This window comes from Anomaloglossus baeobatrachus (genome assembly GCF_048569485.1).
Source record: "Anomaloglossus baeobatrachus isolate aAnoBae1 chromosome 5 unlocalized genomic scaffold, aAnoBae1.hap1 SUPER_5_unloc_4, whole genome shotgun sequence".
NCBI lineage: Eukaryota > Metazoa > Chordata > Amphibia > Anura > Aromobatidae > Anomaloglossus > Anomaloglossus baeobatrachus.
The window spans coordinates 1,372,790-1,398,733 of NW_027441808.1; the positions used below are offsets into that span (position 1 = coordinate 1,372,790).

Consider the following 25,944-nt stretch of genomic DNA (forward strand, 5'->3'; position numbering starts at 1 on the left):
GTGATCACTATCTTTGAGAAACTCCAGACCGCCTTTGAAACCCGCACTGAGGCTGAGTTGCAGATGCAGTTCTACCAATGCCGGCAGCGGCCCGCGGACAGTATCAGAGACTATGCCTCGCGCCTGCAGACAGCCCTCCGAACGCTGAAGCGGGTGGACACCATCAGTGAGGCCGACAGCAACAAGATGCTAGTGGAGCAGTTCCTGCAGGGACTGGGGTCTGCCGAATATCGCAAACAGCTGCGGTTATGGACTTTGGAGCACGCTTACCTAGACTTTGCAGTACTAAAGGAGCGAGCCATCAAGGCCCTGCAAGCACCAAACATCGGCGCTCCTGATGCGACCCCGTGGCCAGTCGAAACCGCTCCCGTCTCGGTAGCGCCCCCACTCTTGGCTCTACTGGCCCCTGCCGCACCTGTCGGGACGATGGAGGAGCTGGCCTCACAGGTCCGACGCATGAATGAAGATCTCACCCCAATCCTCACCGCACTCCAGCTACCGATGAGAGCCAAGCCCCAGGAGAAGATCCAGCTCGCCAACAGCCCAGAGGACGTCCCTTGGATGCAGCGGAGGAAGAACAACGACCCGCGGTATGGGCCACCTGTCTGCTACAGGTGCAACAAGCCTGGCCATTACTCGACCAACCCCTGAGGCCAAGGGCCAATCCTCAGGAGTAGACCCTCACGGCCCGACTGACTGGCCAGATCGGTATGTTGGAGGCCGCCCCATCATCTCCCTGGCAGTGGATGGTGTCCTGACCATGGCCCTGTTGGACACTGGATCGCAGGTAACAACCATGCCCTATACATTGTACCAGCGATATTGGGATGATAGCGAACTTGCCCCTCCCGACGATAGCATGACTATTATTGCGGCCAATGGGCTCCCTATGACTCAGGTGGGATTCAAGGAGGTGACCCTGACTGTGGGACGGACCGAGCTGAAACGCCAAGGGATGATTGTGGGGCTGAATGAATCCAGTGACCGTAACCTGAAAGTGGTCCCAGGGACCAACGTGATTGAGCACTGTATGGGAGAAGTGTTGAGCCTGTTGCAGCAGTTGTCTGCCACTGCAGGAGGGGTCAACAGAGGGCACTGCAGCGTGAGATCCAGGCCCTCCTGCATCGGCAACAAGTGAACCTGACGGGTGGAGAGATTGGTGGAGTGCGGGTGATGGACGCAGCCCCATTGGTGGTACCACCAAGGAGCGAGATGATGATTTGGTGCAGGGCAGCAGTAGGTCCCCAGGGACGGCATTACCTGGCGATGGTGGAGCCCTCGCCTTCAGAACACTGGCCCACAGTAATGGCAGCCAGAGGGGTGATTGACGTCAAGAAGGGGAGAGTGCCTGTGAGAGTGCTGAATTGCGGAGAGGAAGAGGTTAGGCTCCCCCGCTACGCCACCATAGCTAAGCTGTACACCATAGACACCCATGCCATAAAGAGGGGTATAGGCCGATCCCACCAGCACACTCTCAGTGCGCCAAAGACATGTTGAGGAACATGAAGGAGGCAGGGGTCATCCGGGATAGTTGTAGTCCCTAGGCAGCTTCATTGGTGCTGGTGAAGAAGAAAGACGGTACCATGAGGATGTGTGTGGATTTTCGGAAGATTAATCAGAAAAGCAGAAAGATGCCTACCCTCTCCCCCACATCGAAGAGTCACTGGCTGCACTAAAGACTGCTAATTATTTTTCTACCCTTGACCTTACTAGTGGATACTGGCAGGTGGCGGTTGCACAGGAAGATCGTGAAAAGACCGCGTTTGCTACCCCCATGGGACTCTGCGAGTTCAACAGTATGCCGTTCGGGCTGTGCAATGCCCCCGGGACCTTCCAATGGCTCATGGAGTGCTGCTTGGGGCATCTCAACTTTGAGACTGTTCTATTGTATTTGGATGACGTGATTGTGTATTCCAAGACGTACGAGGCCCACCTGGAGCACCTGTCAGAAGTGTTCGTAGCTCTCTCCAAGTACGGGATGAAGCTGAAGCCCTCCAAGTGCCATCTGCTGAAACCCAAGGTGCAGTACCTTGGACACGTGGTGAGCGCAGAAGGTGTAGCCCCGGATCCTGAGAAAGTTACTGCTATCCAGAGCTGGCCGGTGGGCTATCGCCGTTTCATCAAGGGGTACACGAAGATGGCCTCGTGGGACAGACCAAGAATGGGAGAGCCCCTGGGCCCCGTTTGTCTGGGGTGAGAAGCACGAGGAGTCTTTCCACCAGTTGAAGCCAGCCCTGACGGGGGAAGAAATCTTGGCCTACCCCGATTACTGCCTCCCGTTCATCCTCTACACCGACGCCAGCAATGTGGGCCTAGGTGCAGTCCCGTCCCAGGTACAGGACGGGAGAGTGATCGCATACGCCAGCAGAAAACTCCGGCCAACAGAGAGGAATCCCGAAAATTACAGCGCCTTTAAGCTTGAGTTCTTAGCCCTCGTGTGGGAGATAACCGAAAGGTTTAAGCATTACCTCGCGGTGGCGAAGTTCACTGCCTACAGACAACAATCCGCTGACGCATCTGGATACAGCCAAGCTGGGCGCCCTGGAGCAGCGGTGGATGGCTCGACTGTCCAATTACGATTTCACTATCAAGTTCAGGGCTGGCCGCAAGAACACCAACGCGGATGCGCTGTCCCGAATGCCGCACCTGCCTGACAGAGGGGTGGAGGACGACGACCTTGAGGAAATTGAGCTACCCGCGTTCCATCGGCCACGGGATGAGAAGCCCTGCGTTAACGAACAGCAGGCAAACCTTGATCCGCTGCCCAGCCAGGGGTAGCAAGAAGTTCAAGACCAGGAACCTGCAGTCCAGTTGGTCAAAACCATGATTGCACAGGGCTCCTCCAGGATGGACCCTGCATTCCCCTCTGAAGCTCAGTGGTTGTGGAAGGAGAGAGACCGGCTGTACCTACATCAAGGGAAGCTGTATAGGGAGCTGATCAACCCGAAGACCCATGAGGTTTTTCAGCTGGTGGTCCCCCAGGCAAGCGTGCCCAAAGTCCTGCAGGCCTACCATGACGGCGCAGGACACTTCGGTTGGAAAAAGCTGGAAATGTTGCTGAGGGAGCGGTTCTACTGGAGTGGGATGTGAGTCTGTGGAGGTCTGGTGCCGAGAATGTGGTCCTTGTACACTGAGAAGGCAGGACGAGGCAAGCCAGAAGGCCCCTCTACAACCGATCATCACCCACCAGCCGCTGGAGTTGGTCGCCTTGGACCACGTCAAGCTCACGCCCAGCCGAAGCGGGTAAACCTATGCCCTGACCATTGTGGACCACTACTCAAGGTTCATGGTGGTTGTCCCCGTTAAAGACTTGACGGGCCGTACCGCAGCTAGAGCATTCCAGGCCTACTTTAGCTGACCGCATGGCTACCCGGAAAAGGTGCTCACGGACCAGGGCCCGGCCTTTGAAGCAGAGGTGATTCAGGAGTTTTGCCCCTTGTACGGGTGCAAGAAGATCCGGACCACACCATACCCAAACTAATGGAATGTGTGAGAAGATAAATCACCTGGTCCTGAACCTCCTCAAGACACTACCGTTGGAGGAAAGGAACCTGTGGCCGGAGAAGCTGCCTGATGTGTTGGACATGTACAATAACATCCCCTGAAGTTCCACCAAGTGTACACCCGAGTACCTGATGAGAGCCCGACCGGGGCGACACCGGTGGACCTGGAAATGGACCTAGAAGCGCCCGAAGCTCTTCCCTCCACTGCCACCTGGGATGCCAAGCGACAGACGCAATACCGACAGATCCAGGAGTATGTGGAGAGAAATCTGCGCCAGAGTCGAGAAAAGCAAGAGCAGCACTTCAACAAGCGGGCTCCGGCTGCCCCCTTTGAACCCGGGGATGTGGTGCTGAAACGCAAAAGAAGGACGCACAAGCTCGACAACCAATGGGTGAGGACCCCATATGTCATACAGCCTACTGGATGGGAAAACGAGAAGACCTATCTGATCAGTCGCGACCAGGGGAAGACCACGGCTACCGTTTCCAGGGACCACCTGACGAGATGCCCGGACCCCTTGAGACTGGTAGATGAGGCTCCGGTTCCCGTGCTGAGTGGGGGAGAGAGGAAAGAGGTGATTCATACTGTGATGGGTGACTTCCCAGCAGACTGGCCCATGCAGAATGGCGCGGTGATTGTTCCCGTAATAATGTTCCCACAGCCAGTGGAAGAAGTGGAGACGGAGACGCCCGCCAGCGAGCCACCTGAACAAGCGCTAAGTCTCTACCCGCTATACCTGACATACGGGAAGAGGAACCGGTCGTCCCCTTTGTCCCGCTGCCCTCCCCTGACCATATTGGGCCCAGGAGGTCCACACGTCCCAACCTAGGTAGGCCCCCAGTTAGGTACAGGGAGACTGCCATCTAGGGGCGCAACATGATGATTGTGTAAATAGCTGAATGAATGAGCACCAATCATCCGAGACTTTCACCAGATTAAGATCAGGAGTAAAAGGCAGCGGATCCCGGCTGCCAACTTATTGTCCCCGTTGGGACCATACTGCCCGTCCCCGTTGGGACTTTGTTTTGCCCCCCTTTTAAAATAGACAAGGCCGAGAAATCACAGGCCACCCAATAACTGTTGGGTTTGTAAATAATTCCTTGACCGGCCTGTCCCGTCCACAGCCTCCGGAGAGGCAGATTGGAGGGAGGACCCGCAGCAGAGGAGACTGGGGTCCCGTCACCAGCACAACCGGTGACGATCCTCCGGTCCAGGGGTCCCCTGGATGTGGGGCCTCTGAGAGACAAACGGGTGTGGAACTCCGTACCCGTCCCGCAAAGCAAAACTTGGGGCAGTTCCTGGACTTGGGAAGAGGGGTGCTGCCTGTTTCTTAGGGGCAGCATCAAGGTTCAGGTTTACTTGGGTGGGCAAGCGGAAGGACCCGAACCCGTTACCGTTATTATTAAAAATGTTTTTAAGTTGCAACGGTTCAAGAATGTGCCTCCCGTAAGGGAAGATTACATATGCTTAAAATTGTAAAAAGTTTAGTATACTTGTAAAATTGTTTTATCTTTTTCAGTTGAAGCAACAAAATAAACCGGTGGTGGATGTGCAGCCCGCGGACGGTCTGCATTAAACCAAGGGGGAATGTGACGCCCTGGACTAGCCAGGTAGTCACAGGTAGGCCCCTGCACTACACCAACCTCCTAAAAAGGTACCAGCAGCCAACCTAAAAACCCTGAGTCACCCCTTTCAGGTTCTGACGTTCACACCCGGGGCAGAGCCAGGCGGTTGGCAACGCCCACCGAGGAGTTCGGATGGCCTGAAGTGGGAGAACACACACAGAACGTGGAGACGAGCTTTGGAAGTGAAAGGGAGAGGAAGGAGAGTAGGGAGAGAGAGACAGGAGGAGAAAACGTCTGTCAGGGGTCTGGGTCGTAGCCCGGATTCCCTGTGGCCAGGAGGCAGACGGTGGTGGCCTCCTTGTAGGAGCTGGGATTACAGCCGGTGGAACCGTAAGGAACGGGGCGGGCGGTGGCCAGATTGGAAACTGGAGCACCAGGAGGGGTACTCAGACCCAGAACTAGGCCAGAAACCACTGGACCGAGTCGAATTAACTGATTTGGGTCTGGACTTTAGGTCCTTTCCCATCCAAGGCCTGACTGAAGACAACAGCCCACCGAGAGGGATAGAAAGCCACCGCCCAGGCATAGAGATCCCACGGGCCAGCGTCTGCGGGCAAACGGGCTCTCCCGGGATACACAACGTCGGGGAGCGGACTACCGTTGAAGCAAAGGAGTCACAGTGCTATTAAAAGTGAGGTGCAGGAGAAAGGCAGAAACCACCAACCTGAGCAAGGGGAAAAGCGCAGCCGGCTGCGGGCACCGTCCACCATCTTGTTTGGTTTACTAAGGACTCCAGTGTGTCTGTAATAGTGAGTACAACAGTGCCCTCGGGCCGAGCACCGCACCGCATCAACACTGCCCTGCACCCTCACAACCACCGGGCCCGGGGACCAACTCCTCCTGCCCACGGAGGGGTCAACACCAGGCTGCATAACACCGTCCCCGGGAGCCTAGTTAACGTCAGCGTTGGTGTCCACATTCACCACAACCCGTGGGTGGCGTCACGAACTTAACCCCCCAAACAACCGTGGCCCCGGCCGTGAACATCCCAACCGAACACTACCCCTCACGTAGCGCCAGCACCCTTCCAGAGCGACGTGACCCCCGGGTCCGTGAGGAGCTCTAGCCACCCACCGAAGAGCACGGATCCGAGCGGCTCGGCACCCGGGGCGGTACAGATGCGCAAGACACATGAGCGCCTTCTTGCTGCACTACCCACAACATGACCCTCGGATTGTCCGAATTACAAGTGATGATGACTACTGGGTTGCCACACTATTAGATCCCCGGTACTAGCGATGAGCCACCCTCTAGAGGCTCGAATTCGGTTCAGTTCGTCGAACGGAGGCGGCGTTCGAGTTCGGTTCGGCGAGCCAGTCAACAAACCTCTAGAAACCCCACTGAAAACAATGGGAGGCAATCACAAACACATAAAAACACATTATAAATGTACACATACAGTTAATAAACATTGACATAACACTTACCGGTCCCCGCGACGCGTCCTGCACTCTGTCTCCCGATGCTTTTCCTTCTTAATTCCTTCTTTTTATTCTTAATGGCCGGGTCAAACTTGCCTGACATTAAGAATCTCTGACTTAATACTAGCTTTTTTTACTAGCTAGTATTAACTCATAATTACCCAGCAAGCCACCCGGCATCAGGGCAGCTGGAAGAGTTGGATACAGCGCCAGATGATGGCGCTTCTATGAAAGCGCCATTTTCTGGGGCGCCTGCGGACTGCAATTCGCAGCAGAGGCGGACAGAAAGCTCGGGCTAACCTGTGCTGCGGATTCCAATCCCCAGCTGCCTAGTTGCACCCGGCTAGACACAAAAATGGGGCAAAGCCCACGTCGGTTTTTTTGTTTTTTTTATTATTTCATGAAATTCATGAAATAATAAAAAAAAGGGCTTCCCTATATGCTGCAGAGCTGGGGTCGTAGAGCTCACTCTTTCAATATCAGTGATCGCTGAGGGTTGTGTGATCTCACAACCTGGAAGTTCCTTTCGGGGGACATTAAGGACACTTCCAAACGTTTTGGTACTGGATTATATTTAGAAAATTCACTAATCTGCAGCTCTCCATTGCTTTAGTAAATAAAAAAGGCAGTCACAGATTTGTGATAAGCAATATTTAAAGAGAAAGTCGTCATTGTGCTAGAAATTGGGGGATATTACTCCAGTAACAGTGTCAGCAGCAAATTCACCCCATAACAGTGCGTCATGACCACATTTTTACAATTTATTTTCCCTATTTTCCTCCTTTAAAACCTAGGTGTGTCTTAAGGTCCGAAAAATACGATAAGTTTAAAAAGAAAGAAAATGGTTCTTTCCCTCACCAATTCTTACTAGAGCACTTGTAGCCAATTTTTGGATAAAATCCTTTGAATTCTAGTACATCGTGATGGCTTCTCCGATGTGACTCCTGTGACAACAGGACTTGATTAATGATAAAAAAAAACAAACCATTTGCCAAATTCTAAAAGCAAGAATGGCTACTCTACTCTACTGTTGGTTTTGTGATGGTCGGCAAGACTTGATTTACCAGTTAAACATTTCAATTATTCACAACATGAAAAAGGTTCCTTCCCTGTGTGGCTTCTTCACATGTTTAACAAGATCTGAGAATTACATTTTCCACATTCAGAACATAAAACTGGTTTATTTTGTGTGCTTTTTTTGATGGTAAACAAGTCCTGATTTCCAACTAAAACATTTCCCACATTCTGAGCATGAATATGGCTTCTCCCTTGTGTGAGATTTTTGATGCACAACAAGTGCTGATTTCCATTTAAAACATTTCCCACACTCTGAACATGAAAATGGCTTCTCCTCTTTGTGACATCTTTGATGTGAAATAAGTATAGATTTCTGAATAAAACATTTCCCACACTCTGAACATGAAAATGGCTTCTCCCCTGTGTGATTTTTCTGATGTGTAACAAGGTGTGATTTTTGGATAAAACATTTCCCGCATTCTGAACATGAAAATGGCTTCTCCCCTGTGTGAGATCTTTGATGAAAAACAAGTGCTAATTTCTGAATAAAACATTTCCCACACTCTGAACATGAAAATGGATTCTCCCCTGTGTGCATTTTCTGATGTCTAACAAGATCCGATTTCCGAATAAAACATTTCCCACACTCTGAACATGAAAATGGCTTCTCCCCTGTGTGCATTTTCTGATGTCTAACAAGTTCTGATTTCTGAATAAAATATTTCCCACACTCTGAACATGAAAATGGCTTCTCCCCTGTGTGCATTTTCTGATGTCTAACAAGTTCTGATTTCTGAATAAAACATTTCCCACACTCTGAACATGAAAATGGCTTCTCCCCTGTGTGAATTTTCTGATGTGTAACAAGGTTTATTTTCTGAATAAAACATTTCCCACACTCTGAACATGAAAATGGCTTCTCCCCTGTGTGCATTTTCTGATGTCTAACAAGTTCTGATTTCTGAATAAAACATTTCCCACACTCTGAACATGAAAATGGCTTCTCCCCTGTGTGATTTTTCTGATGTGTAACAAGGTGTGATTTTTGGATAAAACATTTCCCGCATTCTGAACATGAAAATGGCTTCTCCCCTGTGTGCATTTTCTGATGTCTAACAAGAACCGATTTCCGAATAAAACATTTCCCACACTCTGAACATGAAAATGGTTTCTCCCTTGTAGGAGCCGTTTCATGTTCCACATCCCTTCTGTAACTTTTATTTTGCTTATAATTCTGTGATAAATCGGAATTTTGGACTTGTTTCAAAAGATCAGATGATAAAGCTTTCCAAGGAAGGACTGGAGGTATATCTGGGACAACAGCATGCTCTTCATATGTATCATGTGTGATAGTTTGATCATCTGTTTTAAATTCTGAAGATATTAGAGGTCCATCTGAATTCCTGATACAGTCATCGGCTAAAAATAAACACAATGTTATTATTTTTTAATGATATAATTTGCAAAGTAGATTTATTTTTTTAAACCATAACATAAGAAATTAAATTATGAAACAAATTATTCTGAATCTGTTGTCCAATTACGAGATCGAAAGGTTGCTTTACACGCAGCGACACCTAGGACCCGTCACACGGACTTACCTACCTAGCATCGTCGCTGTGGTCGGCGAACCGCCTCCTTTCTAAGGGGGCGGTTCGTGCGGTTTCACAGCGATGTCACATGGCAGCCGTCCAATAGAAGCGGAGAGGCGGAGAAGCAGCCAAAAGAAGGTGACGCCCACCTCGTTGCCGGAAGACGCAGGTAGGGTGTTGTTTCTCGTTCCCGGGGTGTCACACGTAGCGATGTGTGCTGCCTCAGGAACGACGAACAACCTGCGTCCTGCAACAGCAACGATATTTGGGATTAGAACGACGTGTCAACGATCAACGATTAGGTGAGTAATTTTGATAGTTAGCAGTCGTTCGTACGTTTCACATGCAACAACGTCGCTAACGAGGCCGGATGTGCGTCACGAATTCCGTGACCCAAACGACATCTCGTTAGCGATGTTGTTGCGTGTAAAGCCCTCTTAAGAGTTACATCTTCATTAATTCGGATCTCCCATTCCTAGCACCAATTCTCTGGAATGTGCTACAGTAAATAATCTGATTGATTGTCGCAATGTGACTGTAGGATAATGAGCGACAGGGGGCTCCTATACTTTCCCTCATGCTAGGAGACCTTAGGCTATCCCTAACCTCTGGATTACCCCTGAACAAGGAAGGAAGGGGCAGGAGTATGATGGAAATACAGATTAAGACAGACGCAAAAACCAAAATTCAGACACACTGCAAACTCACAGAAATAAACATTGAGAGACTAAGGAGAAAAGCAAGAGCAGGAAGGCAGAAACAAAAAGACAACAAGGGTCAACACCACAACTGCTCACAGCAATAATGCACAACAACCACTAGTTTGTATCACAACACCTCACCACATCTGTATAGGTAAACTATTAAACTATAGCTGGCATTAATGGAATAGTCCAGCCAGCATATACAGAAGGGGAGCGAATGATACTGGCTCCTCTACAGTATGTGATCAAAAACATTAACAAGGAGCTCAGCAGAGAATAAAGCCTGCTTTACTCGTGTCAATTACACTTGCGATCTCGCATGCGTTGTGACATACCCCCATCGTATGTGCGGCACGTTCAATTTGTTGACCGTGTCGCACAAACGATTAATTCCCGTCACACGTACTTACCTTCCATACGACCTCGATGTGGATGGCGAACATCCACTTCCTGGAGTGGGAGGGACGTTCAACGTCACACGGCAGCTGGCCAATAAAAGCGGAGGGGCGTAGATGAGCGGGACGTAAACATCCCGCCCACCTCCTTCCTTCCGCATTGCCGGCGGGAGCCGCGGGACGCAGGTAAGCTGTGTTTACCATTCCCGGGGTGTGACACACAGCGATGTGTGCTGCCTCGGGAACATTGAACAACCGCATGTTCAATTTTTAGTAATTGAACGACGTGCATGCGATGAACCTTTTGACGTTCAATTGCAATCGCACGGAGGTTTCACACGCCACAATATAACTAACGATGCCGGATGTGCGTCACTTACGACGTGACCCCACCGACACATCGTTAGATTTATTGTAGCGTGTAAAGCCCGCTTTACTCTTGCTAGTCTTACTAAGTATGTGGTTTGATGCCTGCGTCTCCCTGCGCTGCTCACAGACATCAGAAAAGTGAACATGCAGAGTGCCAGAATCTATCATTTCTACAAATCCTGATGCCACCATGACAGTTGGCTATGTCTGCAAGCATCTCGTTGTGACATTGATCCACAACATAGACAATTTAAAAAAAAAAAATTTTCCAAAGACAAAAATCAAATAGAGACACATGCCAAATATTTAATGGGCTTGTCTGGGACTGTAACATTGATGGCCTATCCTTAGGCTTTGTAACCAAAGTAGGTAGCAGGGTCTTGTTGTCTGCACAGATAAACATTAAGGCTCCAAGACCGGCAATGTACAATGAAAATTGATGTCAGGGACTGAAGTGAGATTTCTGGCATAGGGAACGCCGCAGTTTGTTATAAATTAGAGAAATGGTGGCATCACACATTTCTTCTGGCCAAGCTCTGCCCATTTTGGCAAAGCTGGTTAAAATTGGCGTGAAACCTCCAAAAGTTGCACAATTAATTTTTAGTACATTCATTTATTATTGACTGTAGAATGGCTATGACGTATCAATGTTTGGAATCAGCGGTACAAAAGGATGTTGATGAAATAGAGAATCATGACTGTAAGGCACTAGAGTCTTAATAAGTGCTGAGAAAACCGTGCAATGTACAAAACAACAACTGTCATCATAATCAAAGCAAACAAGAGACTATAACAATATAGCTCTGCAGTGCAGCCAGGCCAACCATCTGTCTTTATAAAATCCTTCCCCGGTCTTCTTTCCAAGCTTATTGAGCAATTCACTGGGGGCAAAAAGGGGGTTTTCAGGTTCCATCTGGTACCAACCATCAATGGTGTATTTACTAGTGTCAAGACCAACATAATCCAAAAGCTCAAAAGGACCCATTGGGTAATGGGCTTCCAATTTAATTGCAACATGCATGTCTTCCTTCGATGCATGACCTCTTTCATGAAGATGCACGAATTACATTAGGTATGGTACCAGAAGACGGTTAACAATGAACCCTGGGGTGTCTTTACAGGACACAGGCATTTTTCCTAGTGTTTAACTGAAGTCCATGAGAGAGTCAGAAGTCGTTTGGCTAGTCATTGCTGTCTTAATAACCTCCACCAGCTTCATCATTGGTACTGGATTAAAGAAATGCAGCCCTCCAAACTGATCCTGCCTAGTTGTGGAGTTGGCTATGTCAGTTATTACCAATAAGAATGTGTTGCTGGCAAATATGGTGTGTTCTGGTGCAATCTGTCCAGTGTCTTGATTGGTGCGTTTTTCACTTCCAAGTTTTCTATTTTGGCTTCCACCACCAGATCATTGCTGTGCACCACGGCCGCTGGGTCTGTGCTTGTGCTGTAGTTTGAGAGGGTTTTGCTGATGAACTGTGAAGCAGCCTCAGGCTTGTCCGCAAACATCTTCTTAGTGACCCTTTTCAAGCTGTCGTCAATACTTTTGGCAGACTTTTTCAAGATGTCATCAGTCTGGTCCACTAAAACAACAGTGTGTCTGGTTGCTGCAGCTACATGCACTATCCTGGCAACCATCAGGCCTCCTCCGATCACAGTCACGTGCTTTATAGTCAGCTTCTTCGCGGTGGCGCTGGAGGTCATACATTTCGCTATGAGCTACCAGCAAGAGGAGGCCATGTCTGCTTGTACTGTTGGGAGCTGAAGGACATGCGAGTGATGTCAGCGCAGTGCGCCGTGATGATTTAGTCGCACGATTTTTTTTTCACAACTCTGAGTTGCACAAAAAATTGATTGAAAAGTGATTTCTGACAGAATTCTGGCATAATTGCTTTGAAGAATCAAGGTCTAGGTGTCAAATCTCCTTCTGTAGGTGTCTCCAATCCTTCCAGGGTAGTTTGCCAGTAGTTCACATTCTCTAAAGCAATAATTTTATTAGATATTTTTTGGTAGTTTAAAAATGTGGTACTTCAGTGTGCGGCTGTAACTTTTATTTTTCTATTATCTAGCTATCTACACACACACACACACACACACACACACACACACACACACACACACACACACACACACACACACACACACACACACACACACACAGCAACCTGTCTCCTCTTCAGCTTCATACTCCTGCAAGCAAGAGACCTTTGGTCACATGACGTGATGTCAAAAAGGTTCAAGAACAGTCCTATAATCGGCATACAAACACTGGGGCCGCTAGGAAAATGGGGGCCCTGTAAAATTGTCCTGTTTGCTCTCCCTTTCCCCTAATGCCGAATCACCATGCCAGCCTGCCTTCTATTCAGTTCTTTTAGACTCATGCAATTAAGAGACCTTTGCTTACATCATGTCACATGACTTCATCAAAGGTCCTTAAACAATCAACTTCCGAATGCAACTGATAAGGTCCTTAAGAAAGTGGGGTTCCTGAGAAATTGCACAGTTTGATTCCTCCTAACACTAGCCCTGAATGTAACCAGGGCTTATTTTTAGGGAAACAGAGTATTCATGAACCCTCTGCAGGTCTTTGAGTTGCCTTCATAACAACATAGAGAAGGCACTAGAAACAAACAGAAGAAACAGAAGCAAAGAAAATACAGCTGAAAAAACCCACAGCAGAAAGTCTAAAAATGTAAACACAAAATAAGTGCAGAAAGTACATGAGTAGATATCTCTTACTGGATAGAGCTGGAGGAAACACATCCTGAGGAACATCGGGATCTTCCTGTTTACAGTCCTGTGGGAGAAGAGGACGGGGACATCTCTCTGGTGTTGTCCTCTTACTGGATAGAACTGGAGGAGACACATATAGGGACTGAATTCATTCCTTACATACAGATAATTATAGGCCTTGTGTATTTAGTCCTGTCTATTACCTGGTGATGTGAGGGACTGGGGAACCTCCATCATGATGTCCTTGCACAGATCTTTGTGTCCTTCTAAATACTCCCACTCCTCCATGGAGAAATAGACGGTGACGTCCTGACACCTTATAGGAACCTGACACATACAATGATACCGTCACCCCCGATCCCTTCATAGTGTTACTGTCTAATGTCCCAGCATTCCCACCAGTGTCACCTCTCCAGTCAGCAGCTCAATCATCTTGTAGGTAGGTTCTAGGATCTTCTGGTCATTGATGTCCTCATGTATCGGGGGGTGAGGTGGAGGCCCCGTGATTGGGCTCAGGGATCTTCCCCATCCCTCAGACACAGGGGCCTGACAGCGCTCACTAGAGGTCTTCTTCACTACTGTGTAATCCTGGTTATGGAGAGACACAGTAATAAATCTCACTACAGACATTTCCAGAGTCCTCACCTCTCCAGTTCTGTCCATCTGTTATTCCCATAGATAAGAATGATGTAATGTGACGTCATCAGAATCTCTCACCTCTCCAGTAAGCTGGAAGAGGATCTCTAGGGTGAGGTGTAATATCCTCTCCGCCATCTTGTCCCTGTCCATATCCATCCTTGATGGGGCAATCAGGAGAATTCTCTTATATAGAGGATCTCCACTGAGAGGATTTGATATTGTAGGGACCTGAATGGGGAGAAGGTGATGATGTGAAATCATAAAGAATCCTGTACAGTAATATAATTACTGGAGACTTTATATCCGATCACTGGCTGCAGAAATAACGCTAACATGTATGACATGAAGAAGAAGACAATTCATGGTTTTGGGGCTGCAGTAACCGAAATGAAGAACCTCGATCCAATAATATTACGAAGCAGCTTTTCTTCCACATGTATGGCACGTTACTATTTTATAATATTAATCTGTTGGTTTTTGTTCTCTGTATGTTTGCAGGAGTTTAGATTTCCAGATTTTTTTGGCTGATTTTTAAACGACAATTTTTTTAAATAGTTACTGTAGAACAGTGACACAGAAGAAGATGTGGGTGTGCGGGAGGACGAGAAAACCGACCAGTGCCAGGAAGCTGCTGCCAAGGCAGATAAAATAATAGGATGCAGTGAACGAGGCACAGATGCTCTGGACAAGAACAGTTTTGCCTCTATACAAGTCACTAGTGCGGCCACACTTACAATATTCTGCACAATTTCGGGCTCCAGTGAATGAGGAGGACATAACTGAACTAGAGAGGGTGCAGAGAAGAGCGACCATTACAGGAATGGAAGGTCTGCACTAGGAGGACAGGTTAGCAAGCCTGGGGTTATTCATTTTGGAAACACAAAGGCCAGGAGGTGATTTTATGTACAAGTATATCAGGGGCATTGCTGAGAAATTTCTAATGAGCTTTCAACTGAGGCCTGCAATGATGACAAGGAAGTTCAGTCATAATCACAGATGGGGATTCTCTACTGTAAGAGCAGTGAGAATATGGAACTCTCTGACACATGATGTGATAATTCTTGATAGACTACAAAAATTCAAGGTGGGCTTGGATGCCTTCCGTACAAAGTATATTATGGCAGGTTATCAGTACTAGATATTGTGATGGGACATTGATCCAGGGAACTAGTCTGATATTTTTAGAGTCATGAAGGAATTTTGCCCCTTGAAAACGTATTCACACCCCCGGAACGTTTCCACTTATTTTCACGTTACTTCCACAAACGTAAATTTATTTTATTAGGATTTTATGCGATGTACCAGCATTAAGTAACAAGTATTTGTGAAGTGTAAAGGAAATGATAGATGGTTTTCTAAATATTTAAAAATATAAATCTGAATATTGTGATGTGCATTTGTATTAAGCCCCTTGTAGTATGATGCCCCTGAGTGACCAATTGCTTCCAGAAGTCACATAATTAGTAAATTGAGTCACCTGTATAATTTATTCTCAGTATAACTACAGCTGTTTTGTGAAGATTTCATGAGTTTTGTTTAAGAACATTAGGGATCAAACAGCATCTTGAAAGCCAAGAAACCCACCAGACAGGTCAGGGATAAAGTTGTGGAGAAGAGTAAAGCAGGGTTCAGTTATAAAAAAAATAGCCAAAGCTCTGAACATCCCACTAAGCACTTTTCAATCCATCATCCAAAAATAGCAGGAGTATAAAGTGGAGACATGAGGGTCAATGGGTACGGTCGTCTGCTGGCCTGGCTGTTTTCAGAAAGACTGCTCGGACCAGGGCTCATCCCACTGAATGCCCGCACTCCTTCCTTGTGGGCAGAACATTACTCAGACAAAACAGGGTGAGGGAACCACACCTTGGTGAGACATTATTAGTTCACCAACAGGCAAACACGTATCGTACATTTCCAGCAAGATCACAAGATGGTACAAACGACAGAGTCTCACTCATCAATTGGCTCACAAGGGTTTAGAATATTTGTGGTTTTGGGGCTTCAGGGCCAACTATTCCAATCAGCGGCACTTTGCTTTTGATGAGCACCCACTGAGAGGAGATAGCAGCAAGCTATAAACCTGACTGAGCACAGCAAGAAGTGTATCCAGGCAACTAAATTGTCCTCACCTGGGTTCTCCAAGCAAATATGTGGGCTCAGCATTAGGCAGGGAAGCAAATCTGTGACCCTCCAGGTGAAACCGTGGCTCCTATGCTGAAGTCTTGCAAAATGAATGTGGTAACAGGAGCAAAGCCTTTTTGATATCCCTCAGTTCTCATTTCAGGTTTTTGTGTATTACAGGATTGGTAGGAAATGGCTGTTCTCTCACTGGTTCAGTTCAATCTGACTGCATAATATTCCTCTATTTGATGTAGTCAAAGAGGCTGAGGCAATCAACATTTAACAGACAATAGGGCTCTGGTCAGTCTGACGTGAAACAATGGCTAACTTCTCTTAATTTGCCAATCGAAGGCACAATACATCTGGCCTAATTAAGAACAGTTCTCTCCTCACACAAGAGGCCAGATGCAGAGTTGTCACATATAGCACAACTGAAAAAGTACAAAGCCATGGCCGTCCACCTAAACTGACATCCCAAGCAAGGAGAGCACTAATTATAGAGAAGCAGCCAAGAGGCTTGTGGTCAGTGGAAAAGCAGAAGCGATCCAGAGCTCAGGGGGAAGATCTGGCCACCGGACAACTATAAATCATAAACTCCACAAATTTGGTCTTCATGGAAGAGTGGACATTTTTAAAAGCAAAAGAATAAGAATTGAAAATTGCTTCACCGATGCCTTAATCCAATTTACCTGAGGCCCCCTTCACACACGTGTCTCCGGTACGTGTTAGGTCTGTTCCTGCACGTACCGGAGACACGGGCACACGTAGACCCATTAAAGTCAATGGGTCTGCGCACACGTGCGTGTTTTGCCGTGGAACGTGTGGAGCATACGCGTGTCCGTGTGTTCCACACGTAGATATGTCCACGTTTTCTCCGGCATCACGGGTGTCACAGGGCCCGCATACGGACCACACGGATGTAGTGTGGATGCGGTCCCGTGTGAAAACGTGCCGGAGAAAACTCACGTGTCAGAGACAAAAATTTTAGAAATCTTTACTCACCTTCTCCAGCCCTCCTGTCTCTGCTGTCACTTGCTGCCGACCGCCGCTCATTATGCACATTTAATATTCACTTCACTCTGGCCAGAAGCAGCAGCAGCGGGGAGTCGGCAGGACCGGAGACTGAAGCTCAGCACCACGTACAGCTACGCCAGGGACAGGTGAGTTGAAAGTTCTCGTTCTCCGTGTGTTATCCGTGATAACACACGGAGAACACACGTAGTGCCATAAACACGGCTCATGGAGGGGAAAACGCACCTTTGACACGTCCGTGAAATATGTCCGTGAAACACGTGCGTGATTTTCACGGACGTGTGAAGGGGGCCTGAGACAGAGCTGTTTTAGAAAGTAGAAAGGGCAAAAAATGTCACCTCTAGATGTGCAAAGAGATTGGTAGCAGTAATTCTAGAGAAAGGTTTGTTCTGCAAAGTATTCACTCAAGGGGCTGAATACTAATGCACATCACAATTTTTATATTTCTTAAAATGTTTAGAAATTCATGTATAATTTCCTTTATACTCACAAATATTTGCTACTTTGTGTTGTTATCACATAAAACCCCAATAAAATCCACTTGTTTGTGGCTGTAATGTAAACAAACATGGAAAAGTTCACCGGGAGTGAATAGTTTTTCAAGGAAAGGTATGTTTACCTTCAACCTAAAAAATGATGAAATTTTATCAGAAATGTTCTCCAGTCCACACCCGAGATATTTTATGCATAGCAAATATTTTGGTGCAATCTTGCCGCCATTTAGGAACACGAGACATTTTGTACTAAAAAGTTACAAACACAGGTTAAAAGGGAAAAATACAAAGCGTTTCTATTGTGCGCAAAATTCATCATCCACTTGCTCCAGTCTGAAGAATCTGGAACAAAAAACATTAATTAATACGAGAAGATAAAAAAAAAGTGACTTAGAAAAAACCCATCAGAATTGATGAGTTGGATGTAAGTTTTGTGGTGCGGAGCCCGTTATACCGGCAGACGGGATGTGACCGGAGGCAGAAATATTCAGGGAAGGGAAAGATTTTACACTTTGTAGATAAATCCTCTCTTCCCGGGATGTAACGGCCTCTAATGCCGGGATCACACGGCCGGATAAAGAATCATCACCGCTTCATCCAGAAAACTAGGACGAGTCTTTTCTTATTTGTCATCCATATACAATCCGGTATTTACAGCCGCTATTAATAATTTACAAGACCATTTACAGCTTCCTCCATTACAGAACTGCAATGTACCCGTAACACAATGTCTGCTGTATGGTGGAGCTGGTGGGAATCTGATGGTTTGTGCAGACACAGACCTGAATGGACGAGTCTCCTCCGATTTACACTAGAGGATGCTGGGATTATTCTCGCACGCAGATTCTGTCAGTGAGGAAGAAAATCCCCATCTGCACTGCCACATCCAATAACAATGGTCTGAGGGCGAGACGTTGTGTTATTTTATGGACAGCACTGAAAATACAGTAGTGTGAACGAGAACTAAAAGGAACCAAAGCTCTTATCTCTCCTAATCCTGCCATCTCCACCGCTCTCATTACACAAATATAACACATATACAGTTAGGTCCAGAAATATTTGGACAGTGACACAAGTTTTGTTATTTTAGCTGTTTACAAAAACATGTTCAGAAATACAATTATATATATAATATGGGCTGAAAGTGCACACTCCCAGCTGCAATATGAGAGTTTTCACATCCAAATCGGAGAAAGGGTTTAGGAATCATAGCTCTGTAATGCATAGCCTCCTCTTTTTCAAGGGACCAAAAGTAATTGGACAAGGGACTCTAAGGGCTACAATTAACTCTGAAGGCGTCTCCCTCGTTAACCTGTAATCAATGAAGTAGTTAAAAGGTCTGGGGTTGATTACAGGTGTGTGGTTTTGCATTTAGAAGCTGTTGCTGTGACCAGACAACATGCGGTCTAAGGAACTCTCAATTGAGGTGAAGCAGAACATCCTGAGGCTGAAAAAAAAGAAAAAATCCATCAGAGAGATAGCAGACATGCTTGGAGTAGCAAAATCAACAGTCGGGTACATTCTGAGAAAAAAGGAATTGACTGGTGAGCTTGGGAACTCAAAAAGGCCTGGGCGTCCACGGATGACAACAGTGGTGGATGATCGCCGCATACTTTCTTTGGTGAAGAAGAACCCGTTCACAACATCAACTGAAGTCCAGAACACTCTCAGTGAAGTAGGTGTATCTGTCTCTAAGTCAACAGTAAAGAGAAGACTCCATGAAAGTAAATACAAAGGGTTCACATCTAGATGCAAACCATTCATCAATTCCAAAAATAGACAGGCCAGAGTTAAATTTGCTGAAAAACACCTCATGAAGCCAGCTCAGTTCTGGAAAAGTATTCTATGGACAGATGAGACAAAGATCAACCTGTACCAGAATGATGGGAAGAAAAAAGTTTGGAGAAGAAAGGGAACGGCAAATGATCCAAGGCACACCACATCCTCTGTAAAACATGGTGGAGGCAACGTGATGGCATGGGCATGCATGGCTTTCAATGGCACTGGGTCACTTGTGTTTATTGATGACATAACAGCAGACAAGAGTAGCCGGATGAATTCTGAAGTGTACCGGGATATACTTTCAGCCCAGATTCAGCCAAATGCCGCAAAGTTGATCGGACGGCGCTTCATAGTACAGATGGACAATGACCCCAAGCATACAGCCAAAGCTACCCAGGAGTTCATGAGTGCAAAAAAGTGGAACATTCTGCAATGGCCAAGTCAATCACCAGATCTTAACCCAATTGAGCATGCATTTCACTTGCTCAAATCCAGACTTAAGACGGAAAGACCCACAAACAAGCAAGACCTGAAGGCTGCGGCTGTAAAGGCCTGGCAAAGCATTAAGAAGGAGGAAACCCAGCGTTTGGTGATGTCCATGGGTTCCAGACTTAAGGCAGTGATTGCCTCCAAAGGATTCGCAACAAAATATTGAAAATAAAAATATTTTGTTTGGGTTTGGTTTATTTCTCCAATTACTTTTGACCTCCTAAAATGTGGAGTGTTTGTAAAGAAATGTGTACAATTCCTACAATTTCTATCAGATATTTTTGTTCAAACCTTCAAATTAAACGTTACAATCTGCACTTGAATTCTGTTCTAGAGATTTCATTTCAAATCCAATGTGGTGGCATGCAGAGCCCAACTCGCGAAAATTGTGTCACTGTCCAAATATTTCTGGACCTAACTGTAATACTGGAGGATAAAACAAGACTGAGCACAAGACCTTCACAGCCGTCTACACATCATAGGGAGATTTCATGGCACCTTCTCTCCATCTACCTGATGATCCTGAGGAGCATCGGGATCTTCTTGTTTACAGTCCTGTGGGAGAAGAGGACGGGGACATCTCTCTGGTGTTGTCCTCTTACTTGATAGAACTGGAGGAGACACATACAGGGACTGAATTCATTCCTTACATACAGATAATTATAGGCCGTGTGTATTTAATCCTGTCTATTACCTGGTGACGTGAGGGGCTGGGGAACCTCCATCATGACGTCCTTGTACAGATCTTTGTGTCCTTCTAAATACTCCCACTCCTCCATGGAGAAATAGACGGTGACGTCCTGACACCTTATAGGAACCTGACACATACAATGATACCGTCACCCCCGATCCCTTCATAGCGTTACTGTATAATGTCCCAGCATTCCCAGCAGTGTCACCTCTCCAGTCAGCAGCTCAATCATCTTGTAGGCGAGTTCTAGGATCTTATTGATGTCCTCATGTATCGGGGGGTGAGGTGGAGGCCCCGTGATTGGGCTCAGGGGTCTTCCCCATCCCTCAGACACAGGGGCCTGACAGCGCTCACTAGAGGTCTTCTTCACTACTGTGTAATCCTGGTTATGGAGAGACACAGTAATAAATCTCACTCCAGACATTTCCAAAGTCCTCACCTCTCCAGTTCTGTCCATCTGTTATTCCCATAGATAAGAATGATGTAATGTGACGTCATCAGAATCTCTCACCTCTCCAGTAAGCCGGAAGAGGATCTCTAGGGTGAGGTGTAATATCCTCTCCACCATCTTGTCCCTGTCCATATCCATCTTGGATAGGAAATTTTCTTAAACAGAATAAAATCACTTAGAGGATCCGATATTATAATGACCTGAATGGGAAGGAGATGAGCCGATATGTAAAATTAATGGAGATAAGGGAGGAAGATATCACTTGGGTACTAAATAATATTCAACATGAAATGTGCTATGTAAATAGTACAACTGTAAAAGTAGCACATTATCATTATAAAAAAACAATCCTTCATACAACAATGTGAACGGAAAAATGAAAAAGAGTAATTGCTCCCGGAATAAGAGTAGGAAAATACAAAAGTGCAAAAATAAATAATTTCCCAGTTTTTCGGGTAAGAACAGGGCAATGGAATTAGGATTCGATGTATTCTTGTTTCTAACGGAAGAAGAGGGGCCACACATGGTGTACGGATCTGTGCCCTCGCTGACGCGCACAATTTATCACCCATTTCTTGTATGAAGGCAGCAAAAGAGTGAAAATCATCCAAATTACAAAATGTGCCCACATTATATTTCACTCCGAGACTAGAAAAATTATGCAAATACTAAAGTTTAGATATTAACTGGTTTCGGAGCTTGTAGACTTTAACCCCTTAATGACCGCGGGTAGTAAAATTATGTTTTAGTGGTCATAGTGTTAATCCCCTACCGCTGCTGCCGGCAAACAATAAAGAAATAAAGTGTACACCGCCCCCCAGTATCGGAAAATTTCTGTGGTTTCAGCTACCAAGGGTAGCTCAGACCCTGGAGATCATGATTCGGGCCGGAAAAAAATGATTTATCTCCCACCTGGCATGATCAATCATATCAGACGGGAGATAAGTCACCTACCCCGGTCCAAAGGGCCCCCAGTCCCATGCCCCACCTGATCATCTAAAATGGCCGGAGCACAGGCTGCACTCATCCTCATCCTCTGAGTTCTGTCGTATCTGACATGTCAGATGTGACATCAAAGTTCTCCCCAGGTCCAGCCAGGTCACCCGTGAATCCCCGGTCTTGCGTTACCTTCTGCAGAGACGATCCCCCACAATCCCTCCTCTGCCTTCTCAGAAGATCCTGGCCACACGTGCAGAGTGGCTCTCAGATGGCACCCTGCTAGTAGTGACACTGAGCTTACTGCACCTCACACTGCCGTGCTGTGGACCCGGGGAGTGTGAGTGCAGTATCACTGCACCCACACTCCTCACATGAAGGGTTTGCACTTCCAGAAAATGGGAGATATGTTCTCTGAGTGTGCCACCCATATTCTAGAAGGTCCAAAGTCGTTGTATGACCTCCAAATTGGATTACGGCAGACCGTTTATTTTTCATTTTAATAAATTAGTGAAAGAGGGAAAGTGTTGGGGAGTGTTTTTTTTAAATAATTTTTTTTGTCTTTTTTTTATTTCCCCATTTGCCATCGCACCAGGGCAATAGAAGAACCGGGGCGAAGTGCCAGGATTTGCGCGTTTAATGGATGCGCCACTTCTGGGTGGCTGCAGCCTGCTATTTTTAGGCCGGGATGGGCCAAATAACCATGGTTCTTTCCACCCTGAGAATACCAGACCACAACTGTCCATTTTACCTTGGCTGGAAATCAAATTTGGGGTGTCTTGGTGTGATATTGTGGGTTATGTACTATTTTGTGTGGGTTCATGTTTTGGGCGTGGTGGTCTGTCTATTCGATATATTGTTTGTCATGTTAAGTCAGGTTATATCCCCTTGAAGTGCTTCTGTGCCTAGGTCTGGGGGAGGGGGCCTGGAATCCACCAAAACTCTCTGTTTACCTGAGAGATTAGTGATTCTGGGTGAGACTTAGGGTACCGTGTCACTAAACGACGCACCAACGATCCCACCAGCGATACGACCTGGCAGGGATCGCTGGTGCGTCGCTACATGGTAACTGGTGCGCTGTCAATCAGGCATATCTCACCAGCGACCAGCCACCAGCGACTCTGCACTTGGTAACCAGGGTAAATATCGGGTAACTAAGCAAAGTGCATTGCTTGGTTACCCGATATTTACCCTGGTTACCAGCGTACACCGCTTAGTGCTGGCTCCCTGCACACATAGCCAGGGTACACATCGGGTTACTAGGCAAAGCGCTTTGCTTAGTTACCCGAAATTTACCCTGGCTACGTGTGCAGGGAGCCAGCGCTAAGTGGTGTACACTGGTAACCAAAGTAACTATCGGGTAACTAAGCGAAGTGCTTAGCTTGGTTACCCGATATTTACCCTGGGTACCAGTGTACACCGCTTAGTGCTGGCTCCCTGTATACGTAGCTAGGGTACACATTGGGTTACTAAGCAAAGCGCTTTGCCTAATTACCCGATATTTACCCTGGCTACATGTACAGGGAGCCAGCGCTAAGTGGTGTACGCTGGTAACCAGGGTAAGTATCGGGTAACCAAGCAAAGCACTTTGCTTAGTTACCCGATATTTACCCTGGTTACCAGCATACGCTGCTTACACAGAGTCGGTGCTCGTTGGTCTCCCGCCGTCAAACACGCCGATGTGTGCTGCACAGTGGGAGACCAACAAGCAAAAAAATGAGTGTGTAATGATCAGCGATTTCACAGCAGGGGACAGGTCGTTGCTTAGTGTCACACACAGCAAGATCGCTGATGAGGTCACTGGTACGTTACAAAACCTGTGACTCAGCAGCGATCTCGCTATGTGAGAAGTACCCCTTACAAGAGAGAAGAAACAAGATTGAACCTCTGAGGGAGACGCTGAGGCTGTGGCCAGCACCCCAAAGACACTGTGAGAAACCTCGATTTCCCAGGAGAAGGACTGCTGGAGGAGTGTGACTGAACTCCGGGACATTTATGCCATTTCTGGACTAGTTTTACGCTCCGTGTGGTGGATTATTTGATGGTCATTCTATATTGCATGGAATAAATATGCTTTGGATTGTTCACTCATCTCCCGCTGTTAATTATGTGATATGGGAAAAGGACCCCTTCACAGGGGGACCCCACTTTTTTTAATTATGTATACATTTAAAAAAAACTGCATGGGGAGACCTTCATTTTGGAATACCAGCCAAGGTGAAGCTGCCAGCTGTGGTCTGCAGCCGTCTGCTTTACCCTAGCTGATTTTTTTTTGTTTTTTCTAATTTTTTTTTTTTTTTGTGGGGGGGGGGCTAAATACAAGGTTAAACACAATTTAGTGCGCCATGAAAGTTACTAAAGGGTGCCAGCTTAGAATATGCGGGGATATGTGTTTGACATCTATTTATCTAGCCATCTATCCATCCATCCATCCTAGCTTATTAGGTTATGTGCCCACGACAAGGATTTGCAGCGGTTTGGACACAGAGTGTTTTGACTGCGATGTTGTGCGGTACAAGCTCAGTAGCGGGATGTTTAGAAATCTCCTGCCCACTGTGCTGCTTTTTTCTGCAGCATAAACTAATCAGCGGCGCGGCTTCCTGAGACGCAGGATGTCAGTTTATGCTGTGGAGATGACAGTGTTCTTCGCAGGGAGAATAAAGTCCGCAGTGGCCTGAACCTGGATTGTGGGCACGGGCAGCTGCATTCTCATGTGGACAACACTGGCATCTGCGCAGAAGGGCTGACACTGCATCCTAGATACAGTGTTGCCAGATTGTGGGCACACAGCCTAAAAGTGAGAAATTTGTCACTACAGCAACATTTTTGTGAACTACCTGTGGAGTCAAAATGCTCACTGTAACCCTGAATAAAATTTTTTAGTGGTCTAGTGTGCAAAATGGGGTCCCTTGTAGGGGGTTTCTGCTGTATAGGTACCTTAGGAGCCTTGCAAATGCGACATGGTGCCCGCCATTTATTTCAACTTTTCCAAAATTCACATGGTGTTCCTCCCGTTCTGAGCCCTCCCTCAACTATTGTGTGCACTTTTTGGTGTTTCCTCTTGAAAAAGTGAGAAATTTGGTGCTAAAGCAACATTTTTGTTAAAAAAAAATGAACGTTTTCAATATGACGACCTAAGGTAATCAAATTTTGTTAAGTACCCGTGGGTTCAAAATGCTCAATGTATCCCTGGATAAAATTCATGAGGGTCTAGTTTCCAAGATGGGATCACTTGTGGGGGAGCTTCACTGTTTAGGCATCTTAGGGGCTCTCTAAACATGACATGGCATTTGCTAATGATTCCTGCTAATTTTACAGTCAAATGGCGCTCCTTCCCTTCCGCGAGCAGCCATGCGACCAAACAGTTGATTTCCACCACATATGAGGTATCTGTGTACTCAGGAGAATCTGCACAATACATTTTATGGTGTATTTTTTTCTGTTACCCTTGTGAATAAAAGCTATCTGGTTAGAGTAACAATTTTGTGGTAAAATTATATATTTTTCTTTTTTATTTTCACGGCTCAATGTTATAAAATTCTGTGAAGCCTCCGGGGGGTCCAGGTGCTCACTAAACATCTAGAGAAATTTCTTAAGGGGTCGAGATTCCAAACTGGGGTCACTTGTGGGGGATTCTGCTGTTTAGGTACCTTAGGAGCCCTACAAATGCTACATGGTGCCCGCAATATATTTCAGCCAAATTTCCTTAACAAAATTCAAATATTGCTCCTTCTGTTCTGGCTCCTCCCATTTGTCCACACAGAGGTTTCTGACCACATGTGGGGTATCACCGCGCTCATAAGAAAGTGGGGAACAAACCGTGGGGTCCACTTTTTGGCGTTACCTCTCGAAACTTGTCAAAGTGACACCGGTCAGAATTGTAGAAAATGGCCGAGTCATGAAGTACAAAACTGGCTCCGTCCTTAAGGGGTTAAACTGAATGTAAATG

The 25,944-nt window shown here is 46.7% G+C and overlaps 1 protein-coding gene and 1 pseudogene across 1 annotated transcript in view; both read right to left on the reverse strand.

The window, feature by feature from the left end:
- The window catches only part of LOC142259254 (uncharacterized), a 113,750-nt gene extending 92,495 nt beyond the window's left edge, over nucleotides 1-21,255 (reverse strand). The window contains 9 exon segments of the mRNA XM_075331733.1: nucleotides 7,761-8,986; nucleotides 13,367-13,480; nucleotides 13,564-13,687; nucleotides 13,769-13,948; nucleotides 14,078-14,227; nucleotides 20,431-20,528; nucleotides 20,612-20,735; nucleotides 20,817-20,990; nucleotides 21,120-21,255. Of these exon segments, the coding sequence (XP_075187848.1) occupies nucleotides 7,761-8,986; nucleotides 13,367-13,480; nucleotides 13,564-13,687; nucleotides 13,769-13,948; nucleotides 14,078-14,227; nucleotides 20,431-20,528; nucleotides 20,612-20,735; nucleotides 20,817-20,990; nucleotides 21,120-21,197 (2,268 nt within the window). The 5' untranslated portion in view covers nucleotides 21,198-21,255.
- Nucleotides 11,415-12,677, reverse strand: LOC142259241 (hydroxyacyl-coenzyme A dehydrogenase, mitochondrial pseudogene; annotated as a pseudogene).
- Nucleotides 21,256-25,944: the final 4,689 nt, after the last annotated feature.